The sequence below is a fragment of the Lynx canadensis genome, chromosome D3 (assembly GCF_007474595.2).
Source record: "Lynx canadensis isolate LIC74 chromosome D3, mLynCan4.pri.v2, whole genome shotgun sequence".
In the NCBI taxonomy this organism is placed as follows: Eukaryota; Metazoa; Chordata; class Mammalia; order Carnivora; family Felidae; genus Lynx; species Lynx canadensis.
The window spans coordinates 53,710,628-53,727,349 of NC_044314.2; the positions used below are offsets into that span (position 1 = coordinate 53,710,628).

Sequence of the window (16,722 nt, forward strand, 5' to 3'; positions counted from 1 at the left end):
ATACATATGAACTGCTTCTTGATTTATTTTTAGCAATGAGAGTTAATTTTTTAAAAATGCATTTTGAATAAAACAAGCCCAGCAAACCCACTCTTTACGACAACCGAAGCATATGCTGAAAGCTCTCCTTTAACATTCATCGCTGAAGCCCGGTACTGGGCAGTGTCTTCAAAATTACATCTGAAAGGACAGAAGGAAGTGAGTGACCATTGTAACAATGCTGTTCTATCAAAGATATCTTTGCTGACATCACACACTGCAAATCACTGGCTAACAACGTGGCTCCTGGGGACTCTTTTTCTTTTTAACTGTTTATTTATTTATTTTGAGAGAGAGAGCACAAGCAGGGGGAGGAGCAGAGAGAGAGGAGAGAGAAAGAATCCCAAGCAGGCTCCATGGTCAGCACAGAGCCCAATGTGGGGCTCGATCTCATAATCGTGAGATCATGACCTGAGCTGAAATCAACAGTTGGACGTTTAACCAGCTGAGCCACCCAGGCGCCCTGGCTGTTGGGGACTCTTGATGAAGCTACTAACTCCAATCTAGCTCCCTGTGGGATTTTATATAATGCAAGATATCTACTGCAGTTTGGGGCCAGCTGCACAGAATGGGAGGAGGACACCTATAGTCCACTGTGACCCTAGCCCAGGTTCATTTAAAATGTCCAAAAAAGGGGCGCCTGGGTGGCTCAGTCAGTTAAGCGGCTGACTTCAGCTCAGGTCATGATCTCTCGGTCCTTGAGTTCGAGCCCCGCGTCGGGCTCTGTGCTGACAGCTCAGAGCCTGGAGCCTGTTTCAGATTCTGTGTCTCCCTCTCTCTGACCCTCCCCTGTTCATGCTCTGTCTCTCCCTGTCTCAAAAATAAATAAAACGTTAAAAAAATTTTTTTAAACGTCCAAAAAAAAATGTCAGCAAAGTGTTAAGCGCATAAATTACAGCACAAACAGTGTTACAATTAACTGGTCTAAAGCTGTGTCAGGAACAGAAAATGTCCAGCCATGTACCTTTGTAGTAGTAACTACCCAGAGCACCCTGGGGGGACAGTCTTCCTGCTGGCATCCCTCAGGGTGAGTTTCTTTTTTTTTTTTTTTTTTAATTTTTTTTTTTCAACGTTTATTTATTTTTGGGACAGAGAGAGACAGAGCATGAACGGGGGAGGGGCAGAGAGAGAGGGAGACACAGAATCAGAAACAGGCTCCAGGCTCTGAGCCATCAGCCCAGAGCCTGACGCGGGGCTCGAACTCACGGACCACGAGATCGTGACCTGGCTGAAGTCGGACGCTTAACCGACTGCGCCACCCAGGCGCCCCTCAGGGTGAGTTTCAATCTGGGGAGAACAGAGAGGGAAAGACACAGCCGCTCTCCTTGAGCCACAAACCAGATCTGGGTCTGTCTAATGGGTGGGTCTGTGTTCTAGCTCCAAAGTACAAATATGCTATTTCTGTCTCAACTCTACCAAGGTTCAGGTCGCACTTGGAGATTCAGCCCATAGTACAACACAAGCAGTGCTGTTTGGAAGTTCCTGTAAGTTATAATACAGAAACTGGGATGTGTTTAATAATAAAACAAAAGAAAGAATGATCTCACAGAGATGAATAAGCTAAGATTTCAAAGCAGGTCTTTTTGTGTCTTGTCATAACCAGTGTCTGAGTTCCTCGTTGACTTTCTGGGTTTAGCGTCATTTGTAAAAACCTGTTTCTTGTTGAAATTTTATAGACACCAGCACAACCCCAGGAAGGTCAATATGGATGCCTTTCTCATAACTACTGAATTATAAAGCAACCACAGAGCTCACTGCAGCCTCAGTAGAACCACCAAGTGGCAGAATTGAAGTGACTCTGGTTGAAGGTCGATGCTCGGCAAATGTCACAGGGCCCCAGAGTCCTGCTTGAAACCCTGTATCCCATGTGGCAGCTGTTCTGATCTGAGGAGAAGACTACAAACTCTCTTGAGATCACAATGATGTAAATTTTACTTTGACGTCTCAGCATGTCACAGTTTCATGTGAACTGCAAATAGTGGGAGTTTTAGCTTTTTCATTCACATGACTAAGCTTGGATTTCAAAACCATATTAGGAGATATGATAAACCTTTGAGGATTTAGAAATTTTGATGTGGGTTCTGCTTTCAATTCTGCTTTGCATTTTGCTTTAAAAACACCCCGGTGTCCAGTCCTGCCTCCCTCTGCAGGCTGACAGGGTGGGCAGATAATTTCCCACACTTTCTGGTGGGAAGCTTACTCTCACTGCCACCCACCGCAAACTCCATGGCCTCTGCCGACTAAAGGCAAAAAAGGACGATGATGATGATGGAAGGATAACTAAATATAAGTGCCTACTTATGTAACTTATTTTCTTACTAATGTCTAGAAAAACTCTCAAGTATATAAAATGATAAATTAAAAGACAGAAGTTGATTTTATTCTCATCATCTTTTACTAAATTCAAATCTAAGATCACTTTGTGATCCTGTTGCACTGGGAAGAAAGGGGGAGAGTGGTTGTTAACTGGAGTGGTGAGATGACTCCCCAGGCAATTGTTGAACAACACACATATGGACCCAGATGTCCTCTTACGCATTGATCTCCAGAGTATGCATTCCATATCGACTCTCAATAATGTACTTTCCAGGGTTTGCGTGGACATTTATTGGCACCTGGTTTTTATACCTGTGAGACAAGAGAACAAGGTGAAATAAGTAGAAATGTAAATAGCTTTATGATTAAAAGCACACCCACACAATCCTTGTTCTTCAAGGGACACCTATAAACATGGCACTGAGATTAGCAGCAGTATCTGTTCAATAAATACAAATCTATGGCAGATTAAATAAAATGCACTATAAATCCAGTAAAACTTCTTGATGAGCGTCCGTTCCTCTCTTCCATCATAAAAATTACATTTAAGAAGTTGACCATTCATAACAATGTGGTTGAGTCTCACATACATAATGTTGAGTGAAAATAACCAGACACAAAAGAGTATATAATGATTGCTTTTATATAAAGTACAAAACCAGAAAATACAAAATTAATGCTATTAGAAGTGAAGAGAGTGACTTCCCAGGGGAGGGGGGTGGGGGGGGGAGACAGCAGACATGAAGGAGGCATTTAGGTGCTGATGATGTTTGGTTTCTTGTGTTTGAGTACTGGTTACACGGGTGTGTACAGTCTACAAAAATTCACCAAAGCTCTACATTTATATGTAATATGTACTTTTTGTGTGTGTATATTATACTTCAATAAAAGACTGAAAGAAAAACTTGTCCATTGTTGACAGGACAGAAAGGAAGGCTTTATGTTGGGAGTTTTATCATTGGCTGTCTGTAGGATGAAAGTAAAACATTCTTCCTACTAAGATTCTTCCATGTTGTTAAAAACAATGCCATTGTATTGAAAGCTCATTATATTTAAGTGTTTTGTTCTGTTAAAGGCAAGCATGGCTCTCGGCTTGGGAGAACTTAAATATCAATCATGAAAGAAAAAGTCTGACAAATAAAAGCTGAAAGATTCCCTTTTTCTGACTGTCCCATTCCTGGCTAAGCCTGTCAGCCCTCAGAGGGTAGGGCTACATGGAGGGGCCCTTCCTCAGACACTGTCCCACAAGGCTGGAAGTCGCACCTTGATTCTTCACCACCTCCTCATGCCCTCAATAGCCAATGGCTATGGTGCCAGACCAGGCTTTTTTGCTTAAGCCATTTTCTGTCCAAGAGCTAGATTTCACTTGCTTCCCTTTCAAACACCCCACTTCACGTGCCCAGATAATGTAAATAACACTAATAACCACAACTCAGAGCATTTACCGTGAACCAAGGCAAGAGTCTAAGTGCTTTACATATAGATTAGAAAATTCAATCCTCACAACTGCATGAGATAGTACTATTTGTAACATCATTTTCCAGATTAAAAAAACCAAGGCCAGGAGAAGTTAAGTAACTTGTCCCAGTTCACATAGCTAGATAGCAAAGCTGGGATTTGAACCCAAGCAGTCTGACTTGTGACAACATATGATGCTTCCATTGTCCAACTGTTCTCTATTTAGCTGCATTTTATTTCTTCAGACTTCTGGAAATGGTTATAATGAGGTTTGGGAGCAGGGAAAGTGGTGGAAAGGGAGAGAAAGAAAGGAAATAATTTTCAGTCAGTTCCTTCCTCTCCCCAGCTCACACACTCACACACGCACATGTGCACACACATGCCCTATGTCCCTAAAACATGCTCATTTTCTATACTTTAAACAACGTGTCAGGGAACCTGGGTGGCTCAGTCAGTTAAGTGTCGACTCTTGGTTTGAGTTCAGGTCATGATCTCATGATTTCTGAGTGTGAGCACCACGTCAGGCTCTGTGCTGACAGTGTAGATCCTGCTTAGTATTCTCTCTCTCTCCCTCTCTCTGACTCTCCCTCACTCTTGTTTTCTCTCTCTCTCTCTCTCTCTCTAGTAAAATAAATAAATATACTTTAAAAAAATGTGTCTTTCTCCTCCACCTAGCAAAATCCCAACTCATCCTTCAAGGTTCAGATCAAATGCCATTTCTTCAATAAACTCCTCCTTGAAATCCCACACAAGGGGCGCCTGGGTGGCTCAGTCAGTTGAGCATTCAACTTTGGCTCAGGTCATGATCTTGCGGTGCATGAGTTCCAGCCCTGCATTGGGCTCTGTGGTGACAGCTCAGAGCCTGGAGCCTGCTTCAGACTCTGTGTCTCCCTCTCTCTCTCTGCCCCTCCCCGTCTGTCTGTCTCTCAAAATGAATAAACACCCCCCATTAAGAAAAATTGAAATCCCACATGATATTAATTGTTCCTGCCTCTCTACATCAGTGTTACTTGGTTCAAGCTGCAAGACACAACATTTATCAGATTCTGGTTGGATATGTGTGTCTTCTACTGAGCTGTCATTGTCTTGGTGACAGGGATTGTGTCTGATCCACATTTACTTCTATTCCCACTCTCCAGGAAGTATGAATCACGGGCAAATATTAGGTACTCACTGTTCGTTAAATTGGATTGAACAGAATTATTGTGTAACAACAGATTAATTGTGGCTTCATAATTCGTGGCTGAAGGAACAGAGTTGTGACAAATGCATACTTCAAACTTCATGATATGACTAATTTTTTTAAATTTTTTTTTAATTTTTATTCATTTTTTGATAGAGAGAGACAGAGCACGAGTGGGGGAGGGGTAGTGAGAAAAAGGGAGACACAGAATCTGAAGGAGGCTCCAGGCTCTGAGCTGTCAGCACAGAGCCCGACGCAGGACTTGAACTCACGGACTGTGAGATCATGACCTGAGCTGAAGTCAGACGCTCAACTGACTGAGCCACCCAGGCACCCCATGATATGGCTAATTTAAAGTAAGTACAGACCAAGAAAGTACATTGCGTCTCTTTGTGTCTCAGTTCCCTCAGATGTGAGATGAGAGGATTGGATTGGCTCAGGAGGCACAGCACAACCTTCTGCCCCACCCCCGGCAGAACTGCTAGCCGTTTCCTGCCAGCCCCAAAGTGTCCTCAGCCAGCCATCTCCCCACAGAGCTCCAAGCAGACAGGACTATTTGACCAGAGATGACCTAGAAAAAGAAATCAGCTAGCTGCTCCTAGTTTCAAACATTCCTTGTTTTGATGAATGACAGGGTGCAACGAGTTAATCAGCATGTTCTTCGGAATAAATTGGTCTCAGTAATTTCACACTAGATTCTAAAGCTCCCTCCTAAAAAAACAAAAACAAAAAAAGCTCCCTCTTACTACTCAGTTTTTTTCATGCGCTGGGGTGTTTGCAGTAGTTCTTTTTAGCATAAGAAGAGAAATATGACACGGAAGGCTATGGCATGTGGTACTTGAGCAAATAATCTACTGACACTTGATATGGCTTCTGGCCAAAAATGTTGTTCATGTCTCCATAAACAGTTGAGTTAAAACAGTATCTTGCAGCTCGCAGCGTTGCTTCACCTCCCTCGCTCTCCAGTACTACGCGACTTAGCACCTTAGTGCCTTCCCTCTGCTAAAAACCCATGACTTTTCTAATGTGACCCCCTGGCACAAGAAGTCGGTTTAAAATATACATGCACACGACACACAACACTTTGAGGATCTTCTAGTCTTTCCTCTGGAACTCCAGATGTCAGTGTAAGAAAAGTCTGTTTAAAAACAGCATACAAGGATTAAATTAGGAAGCAATTCTATTCTATTCTCCAAGAATTTCAGCCAGTCATTCACGTTGGGAGTCACTTGGGATTGGCCATCCTCAGTATTCAGTCGGGGAAGAAAAGAAGGATTTTTGGCCTGCTCTGTATATGCTTCAGGGCTTGCTATTTCTGGAAAGTGAAATTCCAAACAGGACAGTCAGACGCTAATTTTGGAGAGTAACCTACACTCTGGGATTATTTGTCAAAAGGCTTCTGAAATTCTTGTGAATATTCATATGTACACCATTTTCCTTATCATTTTCATGTAGAGTCTATGAACTACTTATTAGTTAATGAGCTTCCATTATACTGTAAATATTTGGAGAAGGATACTCTTTGTTTATGTGTGTAAAACACACACTTCATCCCCCCAAATAAATGTCTGGATCTTGGGCTGACTTGATAGCAAGGGGTTATAGTGAAAGCTCTTTGGTAGTGTAAAGCATAGTCAAGCAAAAAGGTTCATTCTGCTTTTTTTCTATCAACAAATAATACATGCTAAAATGATCTTTAACATGTTGTATCTCACTACAACTGTGATGGGTGCTTAGAATCCAGCTTTATATTTTAAATAAATAGCTATTACCCACTTTAAAATCCAGTTGGCTGAGAGAGATCTATCTCATTAGGATAAATTTTGGACTTAAATAAATAAGAAAAATCTAAAATAAAACCCTTATGTTGGGAAGTAATCATAAATTATAAATAATTTTAAACTATGTTAAATGTAGGTTGTTTTCCAAAGAAAATAGAGTAGTAACTGCTAAATTTAAATACATTGTGAATAACTCTAATCTTGTAAACAAATTAAATACATGATTCTATTATGGAATTTATAAATTCTCATAATTTGCAAAAATTGAATAAGACTTTTCCAAATCTTTAGACTCTTCCTGAGATACATGTCTCATACTATTTTATTCTGAGGTTTTGCATTATTATCATGCCTAATGACACATTTCTTTAAGGGTCTATTTGGCATTAACTTTAGGGGCAATGTGAAGAATTCCAAACAAGTATTTTAAATGTCTCACTGGTGGATCTAACACAGTATTCGCATTTAGATCCAAAAACATGGGTACTCAGTGAGGGAATGAATGAATGCTACTCACTAACGCCAACACATTGCTACAGTGAGTTTGCATGAATCTCCCCACACATTACAATCCAGATATTCATTGACAAAAATCAATCTAGACTTTGGACTGGAAATCCAACTGAATCTGGCTCTTTAAAAAAAATTAAATTAATTCAAATTCCTTCCTTCTTTTAAAGAGAACTTTTCTCCCTTATTTCATATAATTCTAAAAATTAGAACAAGCAACACCTTTATATGATCCAAGAAAGTGTAAAGGTAACACAGGGAGTAGTCTCCTTTCTCAAATGTATCTATCCTCTACTCCCCTCATCTCTTTAGGTAACTGTTCTCCTTAGATTTTTATATATCCTTCCAGAATTTCTTTATGCAAGTAAAACAAATACAAACATAATTTTTTCTCCTCCTTTAAACCAATATATAGCCTATTATACAAGTTATTACATAAAGATAGCCTCTTAAATTAAGTAAAACAACTTTGGGATTTTTCACCATATATGTATGCTTCCTGTTGCATTGACAAAGCCCTCCTTCAGCTTCACTGTGGTGGTGCAGAAACATCCTTGCAACTAACTTTCCTACTGGACCCAACGCCTAAACAGGGTTCTTTCTGTTCTCAAAGTGACTTGGGAACAGGACAGTGCTCCTTGGCATCCCTGCCCCTGGCCCTGATGAGTGATATGTGCTCCTGTCAGTTAGTGCTTTCTGGGTAACCTCTAGATTCCATTTAGACAGACTTGGTCAGTCCATGGGATTGGCCAAAGAGCAGCTGCTGCATGTCCAGATCATTTGTTACTGCTGCGTGTTCAGATCATTTGTTAGGCCTCAGGGACTTCCATGTCCTGAGGGTGCCTAGTGGAAACTTGGAACTTAACCCTCTTTGCAAAGAGCTCTAAGGCAGCCAGGCCCCAGGCACAAATGCCCTTGAAAACCATGGCTAAGGACCTAAGGGCTACAAGCAGAGGTAGCATGACTGCAGAAAGTATCGTCACACACTTGTTCCCATGAGTTACCGCCTTCTATTCAGAAAGGTCATCCCCAATTATTTCTTTCATGCTTGCACTCGGTGTCAGGCCCAGAAAGTGCAGTTGGGTAACAAAAAGACATAAATGCCAGCAGAGTAATCATCAACAACCTGGGTTTGTACTTGGGTTGTGGGACCCTGCTCATGGAGGAAATGCTTATTGTAGACTGTGTACTCTATACCAGTGTTAGGAAGCAAATTAGACCCTCACTTAACGATTATTTTTTTTAAAGGCAGCATACCCAGGAAGGCACACTAATCCCACACAAAAGTTTCCTCCAGAAGTGGGTTTACCGGGAGGCCAATGAAGCTTCAGGGTCCCTCACCAGCAGGGTCCCTTCACGGCGCAGGGCCTAATTTAGACCATTAACATTCTTTTTTTGTAAAGAGTGCTGCCAAATTTATGAGCTTCAGGCCCCACAAAACTTGCATCTGACCTTGTTTATTACCATAGTCAATTTTCAGTTGTCTGCTAGCTAACTGTCTAAATTTAAGCTTTATCCAGGGGCAAATCTTGTTCTCTGAAGGATGGTTATGATTATGAGTGGTCCACTGGTTTTTTGTTTTAATGTTTACTTTTCACTTGGTTTGCAAGGCAACAGGACTTTCATGAAATGCTCTGATCCATCCCTAAGGAGAGAGTTTTATAAATAATGGAGTTGTCTTCTCCAAACACTAAATGACACGCAGGAACTTGTGAAGACTTGTTCCAGTAAATGAACTGATTTCCAATCATTCCTGAGACAAACCTTGTGTCTGTGTCTTCATTTTTGTTTAAAATGAGCCCCTGGGACATATGGTTCAATGTTAAGGAAAAAAATATCTCAAAGCCATAAGTGAAAGATTTGGGGAGTCATTCACACTACTCAGCTCCATTAGTGAGGATAACTGAAAATTGATAATAAATTTTCAATAAATTTATAATTTATTGTGTAATAAATATATCTACTTGATTAAGGATTCCAGTTATTCATTTATTAGTAGTATATTTTAATTCATGAGAGAAGAGGGAATGTCTTACCCTCTGTTTTACTTACTGTAAGAAATAATATTTCTTACAGCTAAAAATTCATTATTCTTCATGTATTTTCAATTGAAAAGTTCAGATTTTTTGAGGTGAGAAGTAATCTGTTTTAAGAGGAAATGTCCCTACAGAGAAAGACAGATACCATATGGCTTCACTCTTATGTGGATCCTGAGAAACTTAACAGGAACCCATGGGGGAGGGGAAGGAAAAAAAAAAAAAAAAGAGGTTAGAGTGGGAGAGAGCCAAAGCATAAGAGACTGTTAAAAACTGAGAACAAACTGAGGGTTGATGGGGGGTGGGAGGGAGGGGAGGGTGGGTGATGGGTATTGAGGAGGGCACCTTTTGGGATGAGCACTGGGTGTTGTATGGAAACCAATTTGTCAATAAATTTCACATATAAAAAAAAAAAAAAAAAAAAAAAAAAGAGGAAATGTCCCTTTGAAAGGCCAAACTGTGCAATACCATAGTCACAGAGAAATGTGGGGCCAAGATTGATTGATTCCTAACTTACTGCAGTATACTTTTATGCTTTAAAGCTTGTAAGTGAATTTTTAAAAAAACAAAAAAAACACTTGGTTTTCACTGAAATATGCTCCTTGTCAGTTATCTTCATTAGTCCTAGCCAAATTAGGTGTCTAACCAACAGAGAAAATGGGTAAGAAAGGAAAAGGAGGCAGGCCTTCTACAGATGGCAATGTCATCCTGTGTAGCATTTATACTGCAACATAGGGTGAATTTACCATTACTCTTGAGGATAAGAAAACAGCACGCAAAATATACGTGTCAGAGACTCAAACAGAAAACATCTTTTTAAGCTGGCTCCATCATTTTCATACTGCTGTCTCTGTGGCAGGTATTCATGACATTAGACAGGTAAGTTTGGAGGTTAGGGATCATGAAGTCATTGACAATTACAATAGGCTATAGGATGGAAGGAGAACATGGGTGCTTATTCTTTATGGAAAGAAAATTTCTTAAGATCCCATATTGAGGGGGCACCTGGGTGGCTTAGTCAGGTAAGCATCTAACTTCAATTCAGGTCATGATCTTAATGATTCATGACTTCAAGCCCCGCATCGGGCTCTGCACTAAGTGCAGATTCTCTCTCTCCCTCTCTCTCTTTCTGTCTCTTAGGATTCTCTCTCTCCCTCTCTCTCTTTCTGTCTCTCCTCCCCTCACGATCTCTCTCTCAAAATAAATAAGAATAAAACTTAAAAAAAAGACCCCATATTGAGAAATATCTTCCATCTAATTCCATCTTTTGTTTGGCTTTAGAAAGCATGTTGGAACCTCAGCTCCTATGAGGAGTAGAGATGAAGACTTCTGGGTTTTAATTATTTTTTAAAAATATTATTGCTTCTGGTCACAAAATGATACCTATACCGTATGGGGGCAAATTTTTATTTAAATTTTATGGCCCACAGCAGTCATAACCATAGATTTTCTTTGTATATAAATGTTGACTACATTTTAATACTTTATATAAAGACCCACTTGTATAACAGGATTATGAAGTATCATAATATAATGTATGCAGGACTGTTCTTTCTTCTCATTCATAAACCATTCACCCTGGTGCCCCTTCTTCACCATTTAAAAAATCTACACAAACTCGTAGGTGCTTTCATTCACTCTTGCATATTCATAACGCTGAACGTTTTCACTAGAGGTAAAATTAACTTTGTGTAATAGATTCTATGAGTAATTTTCGTAAAGATAACATACCATGTGACACGAGGTTCTGGCCAGCCGGATACAGAGCAATGTAATTTTACATTTTCTTTTTCCCAAACAGTGTGGGAACGAGGTTTAATGACAAATTCAGGAGCATGGAGAAGATGATCTTCATTCAACTTTCTATGAAATGCTTCAGTTTCTTCTAACTATAAAAAAATATATATCAAAATATTATGGAGTCAGAGTAGACTGTGCTACTAAGAGAACAAACAAACCAAAATTATCATTTTTCCACTTGGAGCTTTACTTGTGTATTTAGACCATATGCCTTCTCTTTGCCTCTTTATTTTTTTTTTTTTTTAATTTTTTTTTTTTCAACGTTTATTTATTTTTGGGACAGAGAGAGACAGAGCATGAACGGGGGAGGGGCAGAGAGAGGGAGACACAGAATCGGAAACAGGCTCCAGGCTCTGAGCCATCAGCCCAGAGCCCGACGCGGGGCTCGAACTCACGGACCGTGAGATCGTGACCTGGCTGAAGTCGGACGCTTAACCGACTGCGCCACCCAGGCGCCCCTCTTTGCCTCTTTAAAAAAGATACACTTAGTTTTTAACGTTCTAAGCCTCAGCAACATATCTTATTTCCCCCTATGGTGGATTTTTTAAGGTTCTTTGGAACTGTACTTTCTGTAGAACCTAAAATTTCATGGAGTTGGGCATCTAGGTGGCTCAATCTGTTAAACATCTAACTTTGGCTCAGGTCATGATCTCACAGCTAGTGAGTTTGAGTCCCGCTTTGGGTGAGCTCTAGCCCCGCTTCGTGTGAGCCTTGCTTCTCTCTCTCTCTCTCTCTCTGCCCTCACTCACTTGCACCTCTAAAATAAAATAAAAAAAATAAAAAAAATAAAATAAAATAAAATAAAATAAAATAAAATAAAATAAAATTTCATGGAGTTTAAAACTACTAAGTCTGTCTTTCTTTGACACACACATTTTTTTTATTTAAAAAACTTTTTTAATGTTTATTTTTTTTTGAGAGAGAGAGAGACAGAGAGACAGAGTATGAGTGGGGGAGGGGCAGAGAGAGAGGGAGACACAGAATCAAAGCAGGCTCCAGGCTCCGAGCTGTCAACAAAGAGTCCAACGTGGGCTCAAGCTCACAGACTGTGAGATCATGACCTGAGCCAAAGTCAGACACTTAACTGACTGAGCCACCCAGGCACCCCTTTGACCCATACGTTTTAATGTCTTTATCTTTGTATTCTTTCTTTTTTTTTTTTTTTAATGTTTATTTCTTTTTGAGAGACAGAGAGACAGAGTGCAAGCTGGGGAGGGGCAGAGAGAGAGGGAGACGCAGAATCCTTGTATTCTTTTAGTTTTGTTTCTCCATAAGACTACATATTTATTTCTTCATTTGAAACAAATCAATCTATATGTACACACACAATGGTACATGCATTTCTGCTTTTGTAAATTATATTAAATTTCTTTCCTTACTGTTTTTGTCAGCGACAGGCGTTCTGCCTTCTCTCGAATTGCAACTTTCCTTGACTTCTTCTCAAAAGCTTCCTCCTGGTGAAGACTAGACGTAGACTCTTGGGATGCTGTGGACCGTTTGGATACTGCAGAATGTTTGGATACCACGGACTCTTTGGATGCTGTAGAATGTTTGGATACTGCGGACTGTTTGGATACTGCAGACTGTTTGGATGCTGTGGACTGTTTGGATGCTGTGATTCCTTCTTCACTAGCAAGAAGATTCCTTTGGGCTATATAGGCAGCAGCTTCTTTAATTCTTTCTTCTTCTGTATCTGTAATTCCACTGACATGTACTTGACTAAAATACAATAAGAGCAAAATACAGATATTATGGGTGGCAGCGACAGGATTGTCCAACTTTTACTAAGTTCAAAGTACATTGTGTAACATGCCCAAAGAAAACCTGACAAAGAAAAACTTGGTAAATCAGGAGCTAACTGTTCACATACAGAAGTGATCACCACCTTAACCAGTAATGGTAACAACAATAATAATACCTATTATGGCCATAGTGTTGCCAAGTGCTTTTCATATATATTATCTCATTTTATGTCCACAACAACCCTATGAGGTAAAGTGTATCATTTCTATTTTAGATATATAGTAACAAGGCTCAGAGAAATTAGATAACTTGCCTCAGATCATTTCATTGGTTTTTTAGAGTGTTTAAATATGATTGAGTCTATAATAAAAGACTTTCCTTCTAGAATAGATGATATTGTAAAATGAGATATCGCCTGTGTGCCTGTGATCCTGATATAAGACTATGTGCTTGATCTGAATTCTATAACTGAGTTGATGTGATGCATTGCTCAGAGCTGTTGCATATATAAATAAATTCTAAAGTTATGGGGAGGCCTCATGCCTACTGGGTTTCTTTCTAAGATAATAAAAGTTATTTGGGGGTGCCTGGGTGGCTCAGTCAGTTAAGCATCCGACTTCAGTTCAGGTCATGATCTCACAGTTCGTGGGTTCGAACCCTGTGTTGGGCTCTGTGCTGACAGCTCAGAGCCTGGAGCCTGCTTCCAATCCTGTGTTTCCCTCTCTCTCAGCCCTTTCTCCACTTGTGCTGTCTCTCCCTCAAAAATAAACATTAAGAAAAAATTTTAAAAAGTTATGTGTGTGTGTGTGCGCGTGTAAACATATTTAATGAGAGCTTTTACTTATGTAGCCCTGATAAGAAAAATTGACCAGATTTGCATTTAAAGTGGTGATATTTATAAAAGTGACTTGTTTTTATTCATAATTGACGATGATGGCAAGTGAAGGGTAACATCCCAAAATGCTTTATAATAGAAGTTGTGCTATAATTTATTAATGTTGTTAAACATATTTAGATGATTTTTAACCTCCTTCAATACCTTTGTTGTCAACCCCAACGGTGAGGAAGTATCATGATCATATTGAAGATTTTCTTGAAATTGAGTCTCCTTAGGCCTCTGAAGGCTGAATTTTACCTTTGATTTTTCCTACAAGAATAGTTACTTAAAATTTAAGCAAATACTGGCATTATGTTTTTAAGTTCCTGGTACCTGAATCTGTGTAGTTTGCTGAAAAATAGGGCTCAACATTTGCCCAAGTTTGAAATTTCTCATGGAATTTTACTAAAACATCTGATAAGATTAGTCCACTTTGTTTCTTACTAAACTTAGTGGGTAAATTTTAATTTCTTTTTCCTTATCTCTATCTTTCCGAATATTAACAAGGTAATATTTACTAACTCAGTAACATATACACTATAATTTAGGTAGAGAAAAAGGAAGATGGAAGATTTTCAGTTCAGAGTCTTGACATAATTACCTCTAATTTTTTTTAATGAGATAGGAAGTGAATGAATTATTAAGTGATTATAAAAATCATGAGAATCTGCTTAGAATTCCATACAGAACTAAATATATAATAGAGAGGTTTGAAATGAACTTTGTAAAATGATTCAATATATATAATAATAGATTATATTCAATGCTAGCCTTGCCCTGAGTTGAGACAACTCTTAAGTAAGAGAACTTTAAGTTTGAGCTCACATTATCTCTGACAGTAGACATGTTGACATAGCTCTAGAGAGCAGAATGAAGTCCTGGTCTCTTGCCTTCTCTACTGCAAATAAGCTAAACCTCAGGAAGACTATAATTATTTCATAAGAGACCTCAAATACATTTAGGAATATTTTTTTCACCCAGGACACCAGGGGTATTTTTCTTTAAGTAAATATAAGTGTATGTCAGTGATAACCCTGCTATAATCTGGGTACAAGAACAAGAATATGATGCTGATATGCTGACAAAAATAAACTACTACAAATTTAAGATGAATTTAAAACCTCCCCAGTACTCGATCTCTGATGGTCTCAACTCAAAAATCTGCCGGTGACACAAAGTTAACTCAATTTATCTGAGAACAAGAATTGAAATTAAAAAAAAATTTTTTTTAATGTTTATTTATTTTTAAGAGAGAGACACAGAGAGACAGAGCACGGGGGCAGGGGGTGGTAGGGAGAGGCACAGAAAGAGAGGGAGACACAGAATCTGAAGCAGGCTCCAGGCTCTGAGGTGACAGCACAGAGCCCTATGCAGGGCTTGGACTCAAGAACCTTAAGATCATGACCTGAGCCAAAGTCAGACACTTAAGCGACTGAGTCACCCAGGTGCCCCAAGAAGTGAAATTTTAAAGTGCCATCCAGAAGAAATGGTATTTCCCAGAAATACATTATAATTGCAGAGTGCATGTATGTATGTTGCATCGGCCAATCCCTAGAGGACTCTTGGCTCTTCCAATGCCAGCCATGTCACTTTCAGCAAGTCATTGAGCCTTAATTTCCTTGTCCATAAATTGGTATACTAATACCTCTCTAGGGCTGCATTGAGGATTTAGCAAGATAGTCTACATAAAGCATGTAGTATGATTCCCAGAAAATAACAGGTACTTAACAAAGGTTCATTTCTGTCCCATCCTCTGAGATTAATACTGTCAACACCAGTAGGAAGTGTTATTTTCAACACAGTAGTAGAATACAGGACATGGCTCCATATTAAAAAAAACAAAAACACTGGAAATAAAACCCAGAAGATAAATTTTTATTTGCATTATCATTTCTTGAGACTGGCCCTGAGGAGACAAATTGGTTTGATTTAGGAGAAAGAAGGCACTGAAAGTAAGCAGCTTCATTTCATGTGGTAAAGAGATGGAGAGGTATGCCATGCAGGTTCATGATTAGTTAATATGCTTTTTAAATATATTTTTTTTAAAACAGAGTGGGAACAAAGCAGAAAATAAAACATTCTACTCCTCTAGCCTAGCCATCTCCTATAAAGAATATCAGTGTATATTAAACGAACTGTGAAGAGGCCAAGCCTGGGCAAACATACTTAGCAACAAATGTATATTTCAATGGAAAGTTCACTTTTTTTTAAAGTTTATTTATTTATTGGGGGGTGGGTGAGGGGCAGACAGAGAGGGAGAGAATCTCAACCAGGTTTCATGCTGTCAGCATAGAGCTGAATGCAGGCCTTAATCTCAGGAACCATGAAATCGTGACCAGAACTGAAATCAAGAGTTGGATGCTTGACCAACTGAGCCACCCAGGCGCCCGGGAAAGTCTACTTTTAAAAAAATCAGAGATATCAGGGATGCCTGGGTGGCTCAGTCAGTTGAGCATCTGAGGCACAGGTCATGATCATACAGTTCTTGGGTTCGAGCCCCACATTGGGCTATGTGCTAACAGCTCAGAGCCTGGAGCCTGCTTCAGATTCTGTGTCTCCCTCTCTCTGCCCCTCCCCTGCTCATGCTCTATCTCTCTCTCAAAAATAAACACTAAAATATAAGAGATCTCAAAGATATCAAAGAAAAAGCTAAAAATAGTATATTACTTATCCCATTACCTTCCTAATCAGAATCAGAACAATTATGACATTAGTATCTGAAACAATTCCAAAAGGAACTGTCAGAGAAAAATAGGAAAAACACAGGGAAATGGAAGAAGGTCACCAACAATGACAACCATGTCATTCCTACTGAATTTCCTGATGGCATTTTGCCCTTCATTTTGAATATAGCCTTAGCTCTGTGGATATAGCTCTCCATTCACAGGAAAATAAACAGGGAAGGCTCTGAAGGTTCCCATTAAATTTTAATTTAGTGTCTTAAACAAGTTTCAAGATTCTTCTCTATATTAAAATCAT

At 39.4% G+C, this 16,722-nt stretch overlaps 1 protein-coding gene across 1 annotated transcript in view; it reads right to left on the bottom strand.

Annotated features, from left to right (window-relative positions):
* The window catches only part of MYOM1 (myomesin 1), a 165,080-nt gene that overhangs the window by 96,553 nt on the left and 51,805 nt on the right, over window positions 1-16,722 (bottom strand). The window contains 4 exon segments of the mRNA XM_032595461.1: window positions 92-180; window positions 2,575-2,667; window positions 11,055-11,212; window positions 12,503-12,842. Coding sequence (XP_032451352.1) covers window positions 92-180; window positions 2,575-2,667; window positions 11,055-11,212; window positions 12,503-12,842 — 680 coding nt within the window.